General features: G+C 42.9%; 1 protein-coding gene across 7 annotated transcripts in view; it reads left to right on the forward strand.

The window, feature by feature from the left end:
* Positions 1–22,982, forward strand: part of TBC1D1 (TBC1 domain family member 1) — a 349,707-nt gene that overhangs the window by 303,138 nt on the left and 23,587 nt on the right. For all 7 annotated transcript variants that reach the window (XM_063922416.1, XM_063922425.1, XM_063922450.1 and 4 more), the window contains 3 exons: positions 17,324–17,509; positions 19,274–19,435; positions 21,833–21,991. In XM_063922416.1, coding sequence (XP_063778486.1) covers positions 17,324–17,509; positions 19,274–19,435; positions 21,833–21,991 — 507 coding nt within the window. The remainder of the gene's footprint in view (positions 1–17,323; positions 17,510–19,273; positions 19,436–21,832; positions 21,992–22,982) is intronic.

Genomic DNA, 22,982 nt, shown 5'->3' on the forward strand with positions numbered 1-22,982 from the left:
GGAGTATCGCCTGAAGAAGACAATTCACAAATGAGCGATAAATATATATAAAAAAAATAGTTGCTGCAAATAAACCCTTTAAAATATTCACATTAATTAGAAAAGCTATAATAAATACGGGTGTAGTATGGCTGACCGGCGGTCTCCTGACCGCCGGTCAGCTTACCGACGCCGGGATCCCGGCAGCATTCCGACGCCGGGATGCCGGCGGGGAGGGGCGAGTCGCCACGGGTTCTATTCCCACTTTATGGGTGTCGTGGACACCCACGAGTGGAAATAGTCCCTGTTGGTCGGCATGCCGACCATCGGGATACTGAGACAGCGGTATGGTGGAGTTGGTCATGTGACTGTCGGTCAGCAGACCGCCGGTCACATGAATACCACCCAATAAATACATTTAACCCCAGCCTGGGATGCATATTCTTCCATGAAAGGTAGAACAAGTTCTGCAAGGATATTTAGATATTAGTGCATTCAAATGATATATATCTAATGTCATGTGACCAAGTACAGTATGTAATGCAGACCTAAACCATTACACCACCGCCCTCACCATAGCTTGGCAGTTTCCATAGTGACTATAAAATGGCAGAACTGGGATACCTCGCACCAGTCTTGCTTTTCTGTTTGTCTACCACTGCCGCAGTTAGGAGTGAAACTGGGCACTTGCTATATAATGCATAATTCTCTGTATAATCTTGGCCTAATGATATAGTCACTTTCCTAATAGTGAAGTAAGTCAAGTAAGCTGCTTGTCAATCAACATATGGAAACTGTAGGTGACCTGTGTCTCGTGTAAATTCCAGCTTCCGTGGAGGGGTATTGCAGCAAGTCTGTAACCCCTCCAGGTAAAGATGGCTGACACAATCACCTGTGCTGCCACAGAATGACTCTCACAGAAAGCCTCTTTGTTTCACTCCCCTCACAGAGAGCAGCTGCTGCCATTAATGTAACCTCTCCTCCTCCTCTTTATCAATACCTGCTTGTTTTCTGAAGAAGTCCCAGACTTTCAGATATTTCCCTCATCATGAGCTACAAGATTGGACATGAAGTGTCTTGTATACATAGCGATCTCTCTGCCATTCAGGAGGCTTACAGATCAACTATGGTCAGATATTGATCTCTTTAACGTCTGTTATGTATTGTATTTTTACTGTTCTGCAAAGCTATTTAATGAAGTGGTCTTGTTCATAGGCAGGAAAATCCTGTGTTTTTTTAATTTTTGTAATAATTATAATGAATAATAATTTTAATGATTATAGCGCTTTGCTCCAGCAGGACTCTTATAAATTTGGCCTAACCCTAATGAAATGATCTTTTGTGTTCATGTAGTCAATGAAAAGAGGAAAACCTTCTTGTTTGGGTCTGCAGTAATAATCATTTGGTGTTCAGTTGTTGTACAACTATTATGTACAAGACCGGCGGCCACATAACCGCATCCCGTTTTGTATAGGTCCAAAAAATGACCAGCTTTCCAATGTATACTGGACGCAGCACAGGGCCAGGTATGGGCATATACACTGCTACCAATGGGTACTTTGCCTCGGTTTTATCTACTCTATAAATCCCCTTTCCTGGTTACTACCACAGCCTTCAGCTCCATTCGTTCACTACTGCCCTATTCTCCTCTATAATTTGCAATCAGACTTTTTTTTTTCCTATTTCTAGTCTTTTTAGTAAACCCCCTTACTACTTGCCTGTACTTCTAGTATTCGGGATCATATCCATGGCTAGTATATAAGGATTGTGTCTTTTTGTTTGGCTCTTACCTTAATTTGCCATAAAAGTGCAGACAATTTGATTCTTAACTCTGTTCTTGATTTATTAATATATATATATTTTTTTTTTATATTATCCCTTTTCCACCAAACTTTTAACCTGAGTTATTGCTGGGGCAACCCAGGTCAAGATTTGGTGTGAAAGGGTCAGATACAAATTACCTGGGTCACGTTACCTGGGAATAGGACTACCACTGCACCAGCCTGGGTAACAGTGCGATGACCAGGGTCAAGCTAAAAATATACAGAGAGCCAGGTCTCCGGCGCTTGGAGATGACCCCCAGGCAGACTGAAAGTTGTCAACCGCCAATATGCTGGTCCAGCCTGCGTTGTGAATGGGGTCTGACCCGGCTGTAACAGTTTGGAACAGTGTTTGAGAACCTGGGTCAGACCCAACACTTTGGTGGATAAGGTATATATTTGTCTCTGATCAGATAAATGTTCTTCTGCTGCCTGTGCGGCGTAGTTTTGCACATATATAATTATTACCAGAGCAGTAGACCTGCTGGAGAGGCAAGAAATGCTTCACATACAGTGAGTACTGTAATTACCAGCTTAAACAACAAGGAATAGCCTTTAGTGGGAAACATCTGAATTCTGCTCACACTTGTTCTATGTTTTAAGATGACATTACTACTTTTCGCCTTGTACTCGCATCTTTAGGCAGAGTTGCCCGGGTTCGTTACAATGGCCTCTTCAACCCCTTGCATCTAATTGAATTGACCCCAGTGTGTATTAAAATACTCAGATACCCTGACTTTCTTCTGAACAACCTTGCGCTCTATCTATTGGTCTGCTGCTGAAAACATCAAACAAAGGGGTCACAGGTCCCGAACGCCTTCTTGATTTCTGTCCACTTCCGACTATTGCAGCAGCCACAGCAAGTGAACTCTCTCACTCCCGTGCATCGGAACCATCTTTCCCTGCCAGGAGCGCTCCATGGACTGATGGATAAGATCCAAATTTCAGGCTGCTTCTGTAGGCCCCACATGGTTGATAACTAAGTTCACATCAGAGTATGACCTTTTAAGCCATTACTTCCAGCAGTAAGTAAAAGTGCCGTACAGCGTACACCTCCGGCTATCGCAGCAGCTGCTGCTGCTGAAGAACCCTCTTCAGGTACAAGATTGGTGTCCTCATGATGCTTTGTATCATATTCCATTAGGTCAGAGATCAATCTCTCCTTAGAATGGTCCGCTCAGGCTAAACCTCGCCGCTTGCAAATGTCAATCAGCGCTGATTTGTCTTGCCAAATAAAAATATAGAAAAAGAAAAAACAGGAGGGGAATTGCTTACACGTATGACATAGTAACCACTAATAAGCATTGAGTCCATTCATTTAATCACTTATGCTGATTCTAAGTGTCTGGTTTAATTTTGTTAAGCCTCACTCTTAGATGCTCCAGAAATAAAAATATCTCCTATCCCACAAGCTGCCAACCAGTTGTCAGGGACCTCACTTTATCCCTGACATTTTTTCGGAAAAACCCTGCGCTCTAAATATCGGTGAGAGCGCAGTAATTCAACCCACTCAGCTGTTACCACCCGTGATAACACAGTGGTCACGGGTTCCAAACACCATTATGACAACTGTGCACAAGGCTTAGCAATATCCACATCCACATGTTCTGAGATAATCGTTCCCTACGTCAGCAATTTATAACAATGTATTATTAATATCCGCACTTGCACAGGGTCAGCAACCCCAGGCATCCATGCAGCATTGTTGGGTGCCTACTGTTTCAGCAATTAACAATTTGTATCTTTCTTGCAGTCTGACAATCTCTTTAAAGTATTGAGTTCTGGGAGCATATTAGATTTAAACTAAACAAAGGATAGTTTTATTTATAAAAAGGTACAATGCTCATTTAGAAAAGAATGTGAACAAGGAATGGTTACACAATACGTACAGGTACACAATCTAAATAAATACAGAACAAAAACTTTACAGATCAATGGTGGTCATTCCGAGTTGATCGCTCGTTGTTATTTTTTCCCCGCAACGGAGCGATTAGTCGCTAATGCGCATGCGCAATGTCCGCAGTGCGACTGCGCCAAGTAAATTTGCTATGCAGTTTGGTTTTTTACTCACGGCATTACGAGGTTTTTTCTTCGTTCTGGTGATCGTAATGTGATTGACAGGAAGTGGGTGTTTCTGGGCGGAAACTGGCCGTTTTATGGGGGTGTGTGAAAAAACGCTACCGTTTCTGGGAAAAACGCGGGAGTGGCTGGAGAAACGGAGGAGTGTCTGGGCGAACGCTGGGTGTGTTTGTGACGTCAAACCAGGAACGACGAGCACTGAACTGATCGCACTGGAAGAGTAAGTCTCGAGCTACTCAGAAACTGCACAGAGAAGTCTTTTCGCAATATTGCGAATCTTTCGTTCGCAATTTTGCTAAGCTAAGATTCACTCCCAGTAGGCGGCGGCTTAGCGTGTGCAATGCTGCTAAAAGCAGCTTGCGAGCGAACAACTCGGGAATGAGGGCCAATATGCAGGAAATCTGTTCCCTAGAGAAACGGAAGAAATGCAGGTTCAAACTTCAATGCGTCACTGATCTCCCAGTTCCTGAACCATTGATTCTTCTGAATGCAATTAACCCAGTATCCACTGAGAACTATAACTTGTATTATTGCAGTATCGATATTCTCGAGATCTATGATTCTTCACAATATAAATAAATTATATCACTGACTCATCACAAAATCTCCTGAACCATGCATGAGGACTAGGAGCTTGAAATCTGGACAGTAGCCTGCTTTTGTGACATAGACACACTAAGAAGGGATTCTTCAAAATTGCAGCCACGAAGGGGTTAAAAGGGGTGAGTTAATTATTGGGAATTCCCCTCTCACAGAAGAGAGTTAAGACATCCCACCCAGCTGGGGCTATAAAGAATGCATGGTGCCGGCGATACCAAGTCGCGGAAGGGGGGAGGACACAATTCTCTGTTCCTGGACTTTCTTGCCAGTGGCAGTTGCAGAGCAGGCCATTATTCAGATAGGGTAGCCACATCAACTGTCACCCATAAACACTGTCAGACATCTCTGGGCGTGGCTTCCCTGTTTGAATAATGGACTGCTCTAAAACTGCCACTGGCAAGGAAATACAGCCTTATGGTTCAGGAGATTTTGTGATGAGTCAGTGGTATTTGCCTTTTAAGAACTTTACCAACCTATTTCCAGTCAGGAGAGGATGCTGTCCCAATTATCAGAGGTTAACCTGTCACTTGAACTAAACTTTGCCGAACACCTTAGAGAGCAATAGGAGGAAAGGAGAGAGAGAGAGAGCTATTTTGACTCTTAAATGCATTAAAGGAAAGCTTGATAGTCAACAACTGCTTATCTGCTGTGTAAAGGGTACCGACAGCTCTCCCAGTGACCTTAAGTGTTGTGCAAAAATATTTACTGGAGGTGCCCTAAGGAGAGCGAGAAGCTAAGCAAGGAGACCTAGGGCCCTTTGGAATTGAATCAGCCTATTCCTGCAAACCTTACATATTTAACATACAGCGGGTGGACCTTGGACTGTTGTCCCAGCACTGAGCAGGGCAGCATCAGAGGCGGGACGGGACATAGAAGGAGTCGGATTATTCTCCTCAGTGCCAGCCTTTTACAGCATCAATCCGGGGAAGGCCCGCCCGGATGTGCGGCCTGACAAAGATTGGCAGTGGTGGGCGGAGCATGTCCTGTTGCAAGTCTAATTGCTGATCTTCTGTGATACACTAACCAGTTTACTTTAGGTATAGCCCATTGTCCAGAAAATAAGACACAGAGACTACAGATTCCCGTACAATAAAATCCGGTTATTGTTTTGATGTGTTCTCGGGCGGTTTCATGGAGGGGGGGGCACTATGATGCTACTAGTTCTCAACAACATCCTACCACGAGTGAGCATATTTTAAAAGCAGTATTAAATTTGCTTAAATATCTTTGTGAGTATACTTGAAATTCCATTTTATATATATATATATATATATATATATATATATATAATATAGATTCAAAAGTCGCAGTACACCCTGTTGTTTGATAACTGTACAGAAAATGGGCAAACTGACTTAGATTCAAGATTGCGCCCATGTTCGGTACATACCCTAAAAGATAGCCCACCTCACCCATACCTTACTGCAGTATTCAGTTTTGCTATTTCCTGTACAGTTTTTGAAACAAAAGGGTGTTGATAATGCTGATTTTGATTACCTTATAACCTTCACTATATGGGTAAGAGACTCAGTACGCAATTGGCGTATGGGGTACCGTAAGGGTACGCGCTTAGCGTAGCATACGCTCGGCCGTGATCGAGACGCACATGCGGCACGCTCGCTCACAGCTTAATGCGTGGTGTCGAGCACGCTATAGGCGGGCGACTACCGTAATGCTACGCTACCAGCGTAGCGGACGCTCGAGACCACGAGGAGATCACGAACGGCGCAGACGCTCACAGGATGACAATTAGTAAACCTTGAATGTAACACACAGAAAGGATACTCTTATGCTGTAAACCTTGTCCTGAAATACTGCAGCGATATAACGCTGCTTAACCTTGTTAATCCTAAAGCTGTTTGAGCGATCGAGACGCTCCTATTACCCTCTGCAATGTAATGAACACACGATACCGTGCTAAGGTTCCAACACCTATTCCTGGTACCAGCTCCAAGTTAGTCAATATGAAAACCGTTTGTGGAGTGTGAGAGTGAGCTGTCCAGGCTGGCTGATCTTATATACACTGCATACAGTATACTTCAAAGGGACCTATAATCTCATTGTTCATTGGACACAGGAATGTCTCCTCGCATCATAACAAAAGGTCATAGGTTAGTTTGAACAGGTGGGCTGTGACTATTACAAACAGCTCAGGTGGGAGGGAATCGCCGGATTCCCGCCGCATGGATAATGAACTGCAATATAAGAAATGTCCAGAAACTACTAATGGCCATAACTATATGCAGGAGCGATTAATCTTTACCTAACCAACACCGGATTGTTGCTATTAAAATACTCTTCGGTTAGGTACCAAACACATCTGCTCAAACCCTGTCTGGCCCTTCGTACAACAAAAAGAAGAATTCCCTTGTCCAGGGACCAACTACACTAACCAAACTTACTGTTACTATTAAGGGGAACATTATCTATTAAACCTGCTATATGGATTTATTAAGTAGCGATTGTGTCGCTCGCTAGACGCACACAAACTCTACCGTAAATGCACATACCATGCGTTCAAGTGCACGCCCGTAGGGGCGCCGTCACATCTGCGAATATGTGCACGCACGCCAGAGAAAGTGCATGTGCAGCGGGCGAGCGCATGAGGTGAATATATGGCAACGTGCAGCATGATATTTTTCTGACTTTGACAGTCCACCCTTTGGCAGTCATCAATAACTGCCACTTCCTAATACAGTTCAAAAAGAGAAAAATATATGTCATATGTAATACATTTCTATGATTGGGTAAGGGTGAAGAGAAGGTGGGGAAAAAAGTATGACCTAGTGAAATAGTAGAAGCATGTGTGTATGAGTCCATGTTTGAGGGGCCATGTATCATCGTGCCGTACGTGTTTTAAATCAAGCTTCGAGGTATTGCGAAGTATACATTTGAATTCCTTCTTATCCAGTATCAAGGGTCTGTGGATGGGCTGTCAAACTTTACCGAGCTCTTTTCGGCTTTTGGTTGTAACAAAATGGGGGAGCACATTTTAGTTGATGATACATGAGTGGGGGGATATGTGAGTGCTGATATCTGTGCCTATGTTCCCTATTGACTATGTGTGTGTTATTACCTGAAGGTTGTAGAAATGAAGATAAGAAGCAATTATGGTAAATGCAGTCATAAACTATGTGAGTTTAATATACATTTGCCGATTGAGGTCTTGTCTTGTGTCTTGTCTCGATGTACATGTTGACTGTAGTCTCCCGATGCTTTTGCTATAAATGGTGTGCAAAAAGCTTTCTCAATGTCCATAGACTTACAATCTTTGAAGTATTGGGCTATCGTAAAAGTTAGTCACTAGGGATATTGGGGGTCTATGGCATTGTCCATCAGTGGTCTGTGTAAAAGGTTGTCAAATTCTTCTTCCAAGCGGATGTCTTTGTACCTTGGAGGAAAACAAAGGAGAAGCGGGTGAAAGAAACGGACCGTGGAATTACATTTTCATCACAACATTGTCTCTATCGTTGGGTCATACATCAAATTAGTCGTTGTAATTACAGTGTCTTCACTCCTTAGACTCATCACTCGGGTACTACGTTTACACTTTGTTAAAATCCGAACGCATCTAAATATCAGGCCAATAAATATGACGACTCCCAATATACACAAGAGAAACTTCCCTACATCCATGATAATACCTTGGGCCCATTCTCCTAAGCCCGAACACCAATTTCGTGGGTTCAACCATGACACCCAACCGGTCAGCTCATTGCCCACAGCGGCGAGAGTGAGATTATGTCTCCTTCGGAACTCCCATTTTAATTGCAAAATGTCATCCATCTTTTGGTCTATGACCTCGACCGGGTCCTCAGTGCTGTTTGTAATGTACGTGCAGCACTTTATTCCATACTGAGTCGCTAGGGTAACACAATACCCGCCTGTTACTGCCGTGAGGTAATTGAGAACCATCCTATGCTGAACCAGTTCTGTTTTGTAGGCTTGTAACTCTCTTCCAGTATACCTGAATGTGTCGTCATACATTTCGGTGATATTGTCTAATAAATTTGCAAGCGCAGATATATATCTATAGTTTAACACTCCTCTGGCGGTACGAGTGATATCTAACGCGATTAGGAATTGAATCCCGGTGGATTCATGGATCAGGTCAGAGGCCGGATGCTCTGTTCTCTCTATCAGGTGCCGTTTAACGATGTGCTCGTAATGAGTGTGAGTATAAGGAGCTTGTGCACTGCGGTGAATATCTTTCATTTTGTTATGGGATGCAGTCATTACTTCAGGCAGTACTTTTTCAATATAACACAATCCCTCTGAGTTTGGGGCAAGCCACTTATACGCCTTCCTCCCGCATATGAAATATGCATCATCGGGGAGGACATATGGGACGGAGTATGACATTACCATATTACAAATTTTCCATGTAAAATCTCCTAACCCTAATTCTCCCATCTGTTTAGTACACGTATCAGTTTGTACAATCTGTGCACAGTATCCTGGTGATACTTCTCCAACTCGCATGATCCTACTTCCTAAGGTGTACCTATACCGAAAGAATTTCCTATGGTTGGCTATCTGGCGTATAAGTTCTGTGTCTATGGGCATTCTGTCGGGGCTGTATGAAAAGGTCATGGTTTGATTACTCCATGACACTTCCCAATTTCCCGGCTTTCGGGGATTGGAAATGTTAAAGCATACTAAAGACCTATCCACATGATATTGGTGGAGCTTCAAACTAGGAGGACTAGAGATATTAAACCTCTTGTCCACCGGCCTCCCACCACTTAGCTCAAGTACCTCTCCTACAGTTAATGGGAATGGTACTAGTCCTGATTTGCTATGGCCTTGAGGTACTTGAGAGCATACCCAACAATCTGTCTGATTTAGCACTTTACCCACTAAAGAGTGATAGTCACTCAATGGATGCCGGTCCATGTGGATATTAAAACTGGACTGACATTTCTTGATGCACCCATCCTCAACTATACTGTCACAATGCCTACAGATGCAGTTCTCTTTAGCTAACAATCCTTCACAATGTCTACAAATAACATGGCTGCTAGATCGTTTTCTGGTACTCGCCTTTGCTTGGTGATTGTGTTGCTATTGGAAATTTACACCTCCGTCTCAGTCATCAGAAACCCATTCTGGATCCTTTCTCGACCTCACTGGTACTCTCACCGAAACAGACTGCTCTGGTCAACATCATGGTCAACAGGAAAACACGGACTGCAGTCTCTTGGGGCGAGTCCATCTTACAGGAGGAGAAAGAGAAATTTGTAATGGGGGTACAAAAAAATACTTTGAGGGGAAAGAAAAATGTTACGATGTCTTATGTCCTCTAGTCTTGTTGTTTTTCTTGCTCTGCTGTCATCTCAAAGGTGCTGTCTCTCAGTCTTCCAAACGAACACTCCGGTGATACAATATTCCTTCCAAATCAGCGATCTCTCTGTAAGGAGCAAAAATCTTGCATTACCATTTGTCTAACTGATGTGTGACATACCATCTTTAAAACATGAGAAAGAAGAGAAGAGAGAAAAACAAACGAGAGAGAGAACAATTCATCACATTTTGCATTAAACAACAAAAAAAAACATTGTCAGATATTCCGTTCACCATCAGGCTGTCACACCAACACTTCCACTGGTGTCCTTGCGAAGTCCCCTCCCCACCAGTATTTCCACTCCCCACCGTTTTGCGCCTGGCCAGGACACTCCGATGTCGGTGGGTCACACTGGGGTTTGGTAGACTTCTGCAAGGACCAAATAGCTATGTGATATTTGAGTTCTGCCGATGAACATCAGAGATGGGGAAAAAGAAACATTTACAGATAAATTACAACGTTTTACCCGGCCGTTCCTGTGTCTACAAGGAACTGACCTCCCAATTTCATTAACTGTAACCTCAGGCTTACTATCAGTCCTAATGATCACCTCTCCTGACTGCCTCTTATGGGTGCGGCCCAAACTTCTTCCTATGTGATCCCTGATTACAATTTTTTTTTTTTTTTTTGTGTGTCATGACTCTTGTTTGTGTTCTTGTCTAGGGGGTCTGACTTTATGTGGGCTGTTACAGTTGCTGGCATAATGCCCTTCTCTTTTACAAAGATAACAAACCCTGGGCTTCCTCCAAGTGCCAGTGACCTGAGGTCTTGGTTGATTTGATGCCTCCTCAAACGCTTGGATGCTCATCACCATCAACCGCTTTCCCTGTACTTCCCTGATTCCTTGGATACCATGGTTATGTTGTTGTTGTCTAGGGGGTTGATATACCTTCTGTAAATTTCTTGATCTACAATCTCTTGCATAATGACCTTCCTTCTGGCAATTATAACACCTTATCACCTTGGACTTACCCACAGGGATCTGAGGCTCCTTACGTCTCTGTGTTTCCCTGTGCTTGCTGATGTTTTGCTCATGCCCAACAGCGGACTTTCTTAATGCAGCCACCGAGATATTTCTCCAGTTTGGGTTGGTGGTCTGTACCCTTGTTCTCAACACTTCCTTTAAACCATTCATTAATACCTTAACCGCTACTTCTCTATGCTTCACATTTGTTTTGATGTTTGCTATACCGGTATACCTAGTCATGTCCTGCAATGCCCGATGGAAATAATTAGAAGTACTTTCCCCTTCGTTTTGTCTTATGGAGAAGATTTCGTTCCTCTCGACAACGGCTGGGAAATATACTGCTAACTGTCGGTTGATCTGCTTAATACATTCCTGATTGTGTTCCTCCGTTTGAGGTACTTCTGTGTCTAATTTACAATCAGCAATAAATTTCGCAGGGTCAACGCTGGAGGGCAAACATGCCCTCAGCACTGTCCGCCAATCTTTGTTGGTGGGTTCTGTGGAGTTTCCTAGTTCTTTAATAAATCTTTGACATGCAACTAGATCTTTCCTAGGATCAGGAAATTCAGACATAATTGACCTTAATTCTGTCCGAGACCAGGGACGGCGCATTGCACTGTCCTTGACGGGAATGATTCCCTGAGCGTCAGTCTTCCCATTGGGGACTGTGATCACCCTGACAGGGTTAAATTCAATTACATCATCTTGTGTTGGTTCTACAATATGAAGTACATTTGTTTGTGCGTGATATATAACACCGTACGTACCTGTGGACACGACCTCACCTGACCCTCCGTTAGGGGGTTTGATTATTGCCTTTACCGAATTGGTCGCGTCCACCTGGATGTCTTGTGTGATGGCTGCTGGAAAAGGTGCCGACATCGTGCTGGGCTCACTTTCTTGCTGGTAATCCTGAGGGAAGTTTAACATGGGGTGCGACTTGCATGGGTTAATAGTTGTACATTTAACAGTATTACAATTATCATTGTTACATTTATTACAATTATTCTTATCGTCTATAATACAGTTGCTAAGTGCATGTTTATCAAACACCAGTGTGCCATTCTCTGTAACCACCTTCTCTCTTGTTATGTATGGTGGTGGTGGCGCGGTGGCTATCAGTTTTCTGATAGGGTTAGATCCACCCGCTTGAGCCAATCCTCTCTGTATTTCACCCTCCTGTTGCCATAACTGTAAATAATCATTGTTTGATCCGTCTCTTTGCAGATTTAATGAGACATATCCTTCTTAGATTTTGTAACACCTCGGGACTAAAACTGCCTACCCGTGGGAACTTTTCCCTGTCATGCACAGTCATTCTTTCCCATTCATTGCACAATACCTTTGTGTGTGATCCATTTCGGATTTCCCGGTCTGTATCACACGTTATCCTTGCCGACTCTATTGGCCGGTTTACGACATCAACCGGAACCATGGTTGATCGCCCCCAACCTGAACAACTGGCCCCCATCCTTGCAGGTGTTGCTTTCACTACCTCTGACCTTCAAATCAGGGTCTTCAGCGAACCCTTACAAAAACCAAGATGTCCGGTAGGCCGACGGTGAAACTTTATCGAGTACCTTCACAAACTCTCGCCCACGTTGGCCAATACTGCAATCACTGACTCAGAGCTGCTGTACCCAACCTAGGGCCCCTATAAACCTTTATTTCTGGGGCGTGTGGGAGTAGGTTACCCGTCCCCAGCAAGTATCGGTTGTTAGAGAATTCCAGAGTGACCAGCGAACCTCCCTTTAAAATAAAAAAATTTCACAAATCACGTTAGAATGTACAAATAGCGTTTATGACCCCTCTAGCGTACGCAAACGGTACTGGGTCAAGTTACTAACTAATGCACACAATTACGTGCGGTACAATCGTACCGCACATAAGCAACTAATCTTATGTGCGGAACGACCAGTGGAATCTAAAATTCCTGCTGCGAATTCCTTCAGCCGGAGCTTAATGGCCTATATGGGTACTGCACCAACCCCCTGGGTTGTGCCTCTTTTCTCTAACTATAGCGGACTTCCTAGTCTGCTGTACCTAGACCTCCTGGTCTGTCTCTCTGGACCTCCTGGTCCGTGACCTCCTGGTCTGTGTCTACAGTAGACTTTTACTCTGAATGTCCTCACGAGAACTCGACTTCTACGTTCCAATCAAAAAGAGAATACTTATATATGTATACACACACTTTCACCTCATGTACACTTTACTTTTGTTTCTGCGCAGAAATCCCTTTCATTCAGTAACACAATCTAGTCCAGATGAGTCGCAAATTAGAGAAGGATCTTTTAGCTTAAAATTTTGGACACTGAAATTGACTTGCGCTATTATCGCGTTGCCTCCTTTTTGCCTATTTAAAATAATACTATCGTGTGATTTGTATTATGTGGGCGTACCCAGACGCTCCGTTGCGTAATATACGCTCCGTGCGTCGGCCCTTGCGTCGCGTACGCTAGTCTCACCCTTTTGTTAGAGACACGTGTACGCCAGCCAGATATGTCCACAGAAATACAATTAACACGTTTATATCAATGTAGATGATCTTTAACTGTAATCATCTACCGAACACCACACCGAACTTCCTTGTATCTTAGGCAAGCCGTGCGCGTGTTTTACAAATTACTCCTTAACGTATTAATATTACTTTTAACTACCAATAGCAACAAATCTTTCTCAGCACGTTATCAATTATGAAATGGCAACCAGGAGTTTGATGTGAAAATACACAAATGAAAAGAAATGCAGATGTATGCGTGCGTGCATACGCAAAACAGAAATAAAACCGTTTTAAAAAGACAATAGCGTATTGTTCTTACCTCCGGTTCCGGATTCCACCAGCACTCCTTCAACGTAGCGAAACAGACGCTTATCTAGCCAGCACTACTGTATCCCGATACGAAGGGATACTGCCTTCCCGCCCTTGCTGACAGATAAAGTCTGTGTTCGCTAGTGCGGATATGTGGAGGACGGACGAGCCGCCAATTGATAATGCTGATTTTGATTACCTTATAACCTTCACTATATGGGTAAGAGACTCTGTACGCAATTGGCGTATGGGGTACCGGAAGGGTACGCGCTTAGCGTAGCATACGCTCGGCCGTGATCGAGACGCACATGTGGCACGCTCGCTCACAGCTTAATGCGTGGTGTCGAGCACGCTATAGGCGGGCGACTACCGTAATGCTACGCTACCAGCGTAGCGGACGCTCGAGACCACGAGGAGATCACGAACGGCGCAGACGCTCACAGGATGACAATTAGTAAACCTTGAATGTAACACACAGGATACTCTTATGCTGTAAACCTTGTACTGAAATACTGCAGCGATATAACGCTGCTTAACCTTGTTAATCCTAAAGCTGTTTGAGCGATCGAGACGCTCCTATTACCCTCTGCAATGTAATGAACACACGATACCGTGCTAAGGTTCCAACACCTTTACTAACAAGCTTTTAGTTATATCGAAAAGGGGTAAACAGTTTACAAGTCATACACTACAAGCTAACATATAATTCTAACAGAATATCTAGACAGGAATATACAATAGCGTCACAATCTTATACTATAACAGAGAGAGAGAGAATGGCCAATACAAACAGAGAACAAGTTGATTTACAGAGAATTACTTACACACACACTGGGAACGATCGCTGCGCTATTCCTGGTACCAGCTCCAAGTTAGTCAATATGAAAACCGTTTGTGGAATGAGAGAGTGAGCTGTCCAGGCTGGCTGATCTTATATACACTGCATACAGTATACTACAAAGGGACCTATAATCTCATTGTTCATTGGACACAGGAATGTCTCCTCGCATCATAACAAAAGGTCATAGGTTAGTTTGAACAGGTGGGCTGTGACTATTACAAACAGCTCAGGTGGGAGGGAATCGCCGGATTCCCGCCGCATGTGTAATGAACTGCAATATAAGAAATGTCCAGAAACTACTAATGGCCATAACTATATGCAGGAGCGATTAATCTTTACCTAACCAACACCGGATTGTTGCTATTAAAATACTCTTCGGTTAGGTACCAAACACATCTGCTCAAACCCTGTCTGGCCCTTCGTACAACAAAAAGAGGAATTCCCTTGTCCAGGGACCAACTACACTAACCAAACTTACTGTTACTATTAAGGGGAACATTATCTATTAAACCTGCTATATGGATTTATTAAGTAGCGATTGTGTCGCTCGCTAGACGCACACAAACTCTACCGTAAATGCACATACCATGCGTTCAAGCGCACGCCCGTAGGGGCGCCGTCACGCAACTGCGAATATGTGCACGCACGCCAGAGAAAGTGCATGTGCAGCGGGCGAGAGCATGAGGTGAATATATGGCAACGTGCAGCATGATATTTTCTGACTTTGACAGTGTACTGCGACTTTTGAATCCCTATATACAGTACGTGTGTGTGTGTGTGTGTGTGTGTGTATATATATATATATATATATATATATATATAAAGAGAGAGAGATATAGAGATTGATATGTTATGTTATATTGTCAATAAACAGGTCCGATTTATGATAAAGCTGGCACAACCATCATTCAGTGCCTCTGACAATGTGTATAACAGCCAGATATATCTATTCTCCAGTAACTGTGCAAGTCTAACTTTACTCAAAGCACGCTGTCAGTGCTGTCTTATTATATTCTGTTTTGTTTTTATTGATTACACCATATAATGGGCAGTATTCACTGTAGAAAGGACCAATGGTTGCTGGCAGAGGGACATCTCTCCAAGCAGCTGTTCATGACTTAACAAAGATCACTGTGTAGTTAAGATAACTGAACAGGTCCTATAAAAGCAATGAGGCGGCCGCGCCTCTGTTTATATAATGTTCACGGTTCTCACCCGTTGTGTGTGTGCTCAGCCTGTTTGCACTTTCTTCAGCTGTAGACAAGGCTGAAGTCAGACGGCTATAATCGTGTTTATTGTGTAGTTTGACCTCTGAAGCATGTTGCATGCTTGTCCATAGTGTGTAGCACTGTTGTTAAATATTAACAAGTGTTGTGTTTCTCACATTGAGTAATAGTTTTGTTTGTTAGCTAAACAAAGCACATTTATTCACCTGTCCATCCTTGTCACTAGTTAGCTTGGATTTCCTGCTGATACAGTGCCTATGTCAGCACCAAATTATTACTATTAAAATATATATAATTCTAACATGCAGGTCTTAGATGTTAACTTACAGTACACCTGTCCCCCTACATACAGTGACAGCCGCCATTTTGTCTGCTGAAGAATATTCAAGAGACTGTAGGCTGGAAATTGGGGCAGCCTGCAAAATGTCTGCCTCCATTGTGCATACTGGACCCGCTCCCCCAATAATGTCAGCCTACCTCCATTGGTTTTACCTTCCAGCAGTCCCTCTTTTGGTAGGACTGTCCCAATTAGTGGACCCAACAAGGGGGGATGCATCTCAATAATAACTGTAGTTTGGGTAAAACTGGGCACGGTTTGGACAAATCATATGAGGGGATTTATTTGTGTCACCATTTTGCTTATAAAAACATTTGTGAGGTGTGGTTGTGTAGGTGACGGGTCTACAATGTTTGTCCGTAGACCTTTTTATCTTTGTGTGTTTTACTAAATGCAGAAAGTAATTGTTGGCGCCTTGTTTGCTTTCTGTTTGTACTTTGCTATAAACTACACAAGCTATTGTCAGTAGCTCGGTCACGTGCAGTTGATTCCTTACCAGTAATTGCCAGTTTTGCCGCTCTAACCTGCCCTCCCCGCCAGCTAACATCAATAGTAGGGACTGAGTGAATCCTAATTGCTTATTTACAGTTATTATTGCACATAAAACTCCTGTAAGAATCCCTTGTATAACTGCGTCATACCCTCTTGTATTTCTTGCTGGCTTGCATCCTACAGTTTGATGAAAGTCCTAGAAAGTTTCTCCTGGCAGAAAGATGGAAGTTGTTCACACTTCCGTTCGTTGGTTCTTTCATATCTACCCAAACGATGGCTTACTTATTGCAGTCAAGGAGAAATAAGTAGAAATTGTTCGTTTTAATGTGCAAATTACATGGTCTCTTTAATATTTTAGTGAAGTTCGTATCTAGCGCCCTGCCTGTCTGGATATCTGTTATGGCAGCAAGGTTATGAGAGAGGTAAACCCAAACCTCTAGGGGGTATACACAATAGAAATGAATCAGGCGCGGTTGTTCATTTCTATCTTTAATAGTTTAGTAAGCAAGTATTTTAGTTTTAATACTGCAGCATTAATCGCAATATATGTAGACTTGATACTTACGATTTGTCGACACTTAATGCTGTTGACAGCGTGATGTCGACGAGACAATGCAGACCCAGTACTAATGTTATTTAGAGCATGTTAACTTTAGTGTTGTCATTATAACTTTAAACATGATAGTAAACGTTATAATGCCGACACATACAATATGATTTAACATTAGTACCGCGTCTGCATTCTCCCGTCGACATTATGCTTTTAGCATTTTGACTGTGGGCAGCATAACTGCATCCCATTTAGAGTACGGTTATCTTGTTCCCACAGAGCGTACAGAACTGGGTGACGTTCCTCCCAGGTCCCCACTACTGCCTGTTCGAGAGGATGGTCCAATTGGTTCAGTGATAGCGGTCAGGCACCGGACTCCAGGGGAGCTCAGGGAGCTTTGGAAGAAAGCCATCATACAGCAGATTCTGCTTCTCAGGATGGAAAAGGAAAACCAAAAATTGCAAGGTCAGTCATTGGGTGGAAAACTGCAAACAGGAGACATAACCTGTAACCTCTGCAGACTTGAAAGGAGTGGGGGGGGGGGGGGGGGAGTTTGTTCTGACTGGTCAGATTCCCACAGTGGTGTGACCTTGTTTGGGAAGGGGTTTTATAACTACTCCTGGAAGGATTGCTACCTGGTTGTCTGAGTGGCTGGCGCTGCCTCCTCTCGTTCCTCATGTGGACAGTAGGCCTGAGGTGGGATGTCTGGTAGAGCTTTGTAGAAGACAATAAGGTCCTACTTGTTTTCACAATGGGACATGAGTACCCAGATATTTGGAAAGCAGGAAACTCCTTCTGATGTCACTTCCTGCAAAATATGGGGGAGCAATGACGGAGGAAATCGGATGAGAGGAATGCTGTCTGCGCTAACAGTCCACATGACACCAGTCTACTGGTGGAACTGCTAACGGTGACCATAGGGAACATAGTAGGGCCCAGTGTACACACATGGTGACCTTGGAGAATCATGCAACAAGTATGTACATATTATATATCCAGGTTTAGGAAAAAGCGGACCTCTTAACCTTTATGTGTACTATGCATGCACCCTGCTCTTTCCACACTAAATAAAGATGAGCAGTTATAACACCAGTGCCTGTGAATTAAATCCTGTAATGCAGCACATAGAGGATAACTATAATCCATGTGAAACTGAATGCCTCTACCGGTTTAACAGAACTGCTACCAACGTTTAGTTGTCTCTCTAGAATGTCAGATGATAATCCTATGCTATCGGTCTTCCTGCACAGTAGCAAAACCTCCTTTAGTGGGGGCTATTGGGAAAAGTCAGAAGTTTTAATGTTCTCCCTTCATCCTATAAATCAATCTTGTTTACATGGACTCAAATGTGTAATAAAAGAATGAATCCAGGCCAAGGAGGAAACAGAATATAGTGCGAGGGCCAGATTGTTAGCTGATAAAAGCACAAAAGAGGCCTCTCTAATATGTGCCAGCTATCTACCTGGTATGCATTTGCTGGTTACCAACAATGTGATCTGTAACTTGTAGTTGTATGTTTGCCTGGCCTCGTACATTACATTACAGATGACATGTTCCCTGTGTACTTTACCTCTTCTGTGCAGCAACCTAGCGATCCACGTTCTGTACATCAGGAGGATTTGTAGTTGGCGGGAGTGGCATTAGGTTTATGTGCGCGATATATGATCTTTATGTGGTATGCGCAATGTTATGTAGGATATGCACAGTCTAAGTAAATTGGAGTGTTGGAAGTTCAGCTTCCGCAATAGTTCCCAATGCATCCTAAATCTTGTCACTTTTGTTTATTGCCAAAAACTGAAAAGCTTCCTAATAAAAAGTAGAGATGAGCGAGTTCGGATTTACTCTGTTCTTTACGCCAGAATTATCGCCATTTCTTATTTTCTTGATTTTTCTTATTGGCTAACCAAAACACGTGACGTCCGATAGCCAATAAGAAAATTCTAGTAAATCCGAGTAAAACCGAACCCGCTCATCTCTAATAAAAAGATATTAAGACCCTTCTTGTCCTGTCTTCTAGTAGAAAAAAATAAGGAAATCCTGCAGCATTGCTCTGTTTTGTTTTCTACATTTTCTTTTTTTCATACTTCTCCCTTTTATTGAATGTTTCCTTATAGGTCAGGAATTTAAAGGACTTAATGCCTTGTCATTTACGGTCAATGTTTTTATTATAATCTTCTCATTCTCCTTCTTCTAATTCTTTATTTATTTATTTCTTTTTTATTAACAAAGCTTCAGAAAATGATTTGCTGAATAAGCGCCTGAAGCTGGACTATGAAGAGATCACTCCCTGTCTTAAAGAAGTGACATTGGTATGGGAAAAACTGCTAAGCACTCCTGGAAGATCGAAAATTAAGGCCGACATGGAAAAAATTCATGCTGCTGTTGGGCAAGGTACATTACAGCGGAGGAGTTTATGGGGCTATGTAGACAATATGACCGTTCTATGTATTTACTTACAGAAGGTGCTGCAATCTACAGGGAAATCTGTATAAGCCACACAGGTACAGGAGAACCCTACGTTTTGTGGGACCTGTGCTCTGAATAAAATGAGCATACTTTTTCATCAATCGCTTTGTGTAATTATGCAAATATTTATCTTGATAACATACTGCATAGAGTTATATTATAAAAAGTTTAGTAAATGGTGTTTTCACATTGTATTTAGGCGATAGTGGAATATCAGCGCAGTGTTACAATTACGGTCTACTTGGAACCTTTGATATACATTTTCCAAGTACAGGTTGAGTATCCCTTATGCAAAATGCTTGGGACCAGAAGTATTTTGGATATCGGATTTTTCCGTATTTTGGATTAATTGCATTTCATAATGAGATATCATGGTGATGGGACCTAAGTGTAAGCACAGAATGCATTTATGTTTCATATACACCTTATACACCCAGCCTGAAGGTAATTTTAGCCAATATTTTTAATAACTTTGTGCATAAAACAATGTGTGTGTACATTCACACAATTTATTTGTTTCATATACACCTTATGTACACAACCTGAAGATCATTTAATACAATGTTTTTAATAACTTTGTGTATTAAACAAAGTTTGTGTACATTGAGCTATAAGAAAACAAAGGTTTCACTATCTCACGCTCGCTCAAAAAATTCTGTATTTCAGAATATTTCGTATTTTGGAATATTTGGATATGGGATACTCAACCTGTATCTACATATATACAGTTACCGGAGCAGTGCGGGTCCTAAGCCTTGGCTCTGCTTCCTCTGTACTTAGGGGGGAGAGGGGGTGGGGGGGGGCATTAATGGAATTGGATCTTCCTGAATGGATGAGTGGATATGCAGAGTTCCCGCAAGGGAGCTAAACGCTAGGCCCACCTCCTGTCATATCAGTTTGCTAATTTAGCCCTTCACTAGGGAGTTTCAGTACAAAAAATATACTGCTGGGACTTTCATGTGTTATTAGATCAGCAGAGGAATAATATAACTGCCAGTGAACCGTACACTGGGGGTCATTCTGAGTTGATCGCTCACTAGCAACTTTTTGTTGTTCTGCGATCAGATAGTTGCCGCCCACAGGGGGAGTGTATTTTTGCTTTGCAAGTGTGCGAACGCATGTGCAGCCGAGCGGCACAAAAAAGTTTTTTGCCGTTTCTGAGTAGCTCTTTTTGGTCCCAGAATTGACATCAGACACCCGCCATGCAAACGCTTGGACACGCCTGCGTTTTCCCAAACACTCCCAGAAAACGGTCAGTTAACACCCATAAACGCCCTCTTTCTGTCATTCACCTTGCGATCGGCTGTGCGAATAGATTCTTCGTTAAATCCATCTCCCAGCACTAATCCTCTTTGTACCCGTACAACGCGCCTGTACATTGCAGTGCATACGCATGCGCAGTTGTGCAGAGTTTTGACTTGATCACAGGGCTGCAAAAAGTTGTTAGCGAGCGATCAACTCTGAATGACCCCCATTGAGCCTAATTCAGACCTGATCGCTGCTGTGCGTTTTCGCACAGTGGACGACTGGGTCTGAACTGCGCATGCGTATGCACCGCGATGCGCAGGCACGTTGGTCCGCAGCGATGGGGAGTGCCGGGCAGCGACAGGATGTGTGAACAAAGCGATCACACGGGCAATCGCAAGGTGACTGACAAGAGGCCGTTTGTGGGTGGCAACGGACCGTTTTAGAGGAGTGTCCGGAAAAACGCAGGAGGATCCAGGCGTTTGGAAAGAGGGTTTCTGACGTTGGCTTCGGCCCCGATCATAGCAGCGGCTGAGTAAGCCCTGGGCTGTGCAGAGACTGTACAAACTTTTGTATGTGCAGCTCTCTTCAAATGCGATCGCACCCCTACACAGCGATTTCCCCCTCCCCCTGTAGGCGGCGACTAGCTGATCGCAGGGATGCAAAAAATGCACCCTAGCGGTCAGGTATGAATTAGGCCCATTGTGCTACAGTACAGTGCGATCAGTGCTGCAAATTCGGTCTTTTATTTGTAGAAGTCTTATTTTTGTTAAGGGATACCTCCAGCATTAGAGGGCAAGAAAAATTGTCTTTTTAAAGTGGAATAATTCTTAAAGTGCAGGGGTTTAGAAAGTATCCGGTTCCCACTTGCTTCTAGATCCCCAAACATGTACTCTCCAGCGATGTATTTTTATGCACTCCTATTACTCTTGTATGTGTGGTGGTACAGTATGTGGCATTACATAACGCTATTTCTGCTGCAGGTAATGTTTTCAGCATTCCACATAAACCCCAGGTACAGACACTCACATGTATTTCAGATGTTTTAGGTTTTTGTTTTGTTTCTTTTCCCATCAGGCGTCCCACGTCATCACCGCGGGGAAATATGGACGTTTTTAGCAGAGCAGCATGAGTTGAGACATCAGGTCCCCAGCAAGAGCCTGCTGAAAGATATTCCCTACAAAGAATTACTAAAGCAACTGACCACTCAGCAACACGCAATCCTTATTGATCTGGGTGAGTGGTGTTAATGTTTAACCTTCCCAAAGCGTTGGGTCAGGTTTGCTTTGTCTGCCACTGGTAACACAGATAGAGGACTGAGGTTTGGCCTTTTCATACCTGCTCTATGATGAATCGCTTATCGTAAAGCGTCTTCAGAACTGGCAATTGAGCAATAGATTTTTGTTTGTGTTTTATAAAAATGATGTAAAATCATTGCTACCTTTAATTTAGGCACAATATACTTATATTCTTCTAGGTATAAGTAACATGCTGATGAAGTCATATAACAATATATAATTTGACGTCAGATAAGAACCCATCTAGTCTGCCCTAAACACATGTTCATGCGCACACACGGGTTCATTTTTTAAATTTAATTTTTTTGGGGGGAACCTATTAACCTACCAGTATATTTTTGGGTTGTGGGAAGAAATTGGAGTACCTGGAGGAAACCGACGCAAGCACAGAGAGAATATACAAACTCCACACAGGGCCATGGGAGGAGTCGAATTCATAGCCATGGTACTAAAGAGGTTCTGACAAGTTTTAAATATTTTTCAACCCAACACAGCTGGGGAATGATTAACAGTGTTTGGATTAAAGCCCTTCCTTTTTTATGTATATACTATATTTATAATATACAGTAGCATTCTTGACAAAACTGAAGAGTGGAAATAAACGGAACATCAACAAACAAACCTTGGCAGAGCAGTAATAAAGCAACCACATAAACCGTTTCTGAAACAAAAACGAATGTAGGCAATGTGGCAATTGACAAACCATTGTTATAAATTGGCTTACAGTACTTAATAAAAATGGAGAACAGGAAGGTAAACAGTCAGCAGCAACACATAGATAAAACAAGTATCTAAATGGTAATACCACTGAAGAGCATTAGCAACTCTGAACTCAAATACATGTTGGTAACTTTATGGCAAATGGGAACAGAGTAGCAAAAGAGAGGAGGAAGTAACACTGTAGAGGAGCCAAGAAAAGGGGCAGCATG

The sequence above is a fragment of the Pseudophryne corroboree genome, chromosome 1, assembly GCF_028390025.1.
Source record: "Pseudophryne corroboree isolate aPseCor3 chromosome 1, aPseCor3.hap2, whole genome shotgun sequence".
Classification (NCBI taxonomy): Eukaryota; Metazoa; Chordata; class Amphibia; order Anura; family Myobatrachidae; genus Pseudophryne; species Pseudophryne corroboree.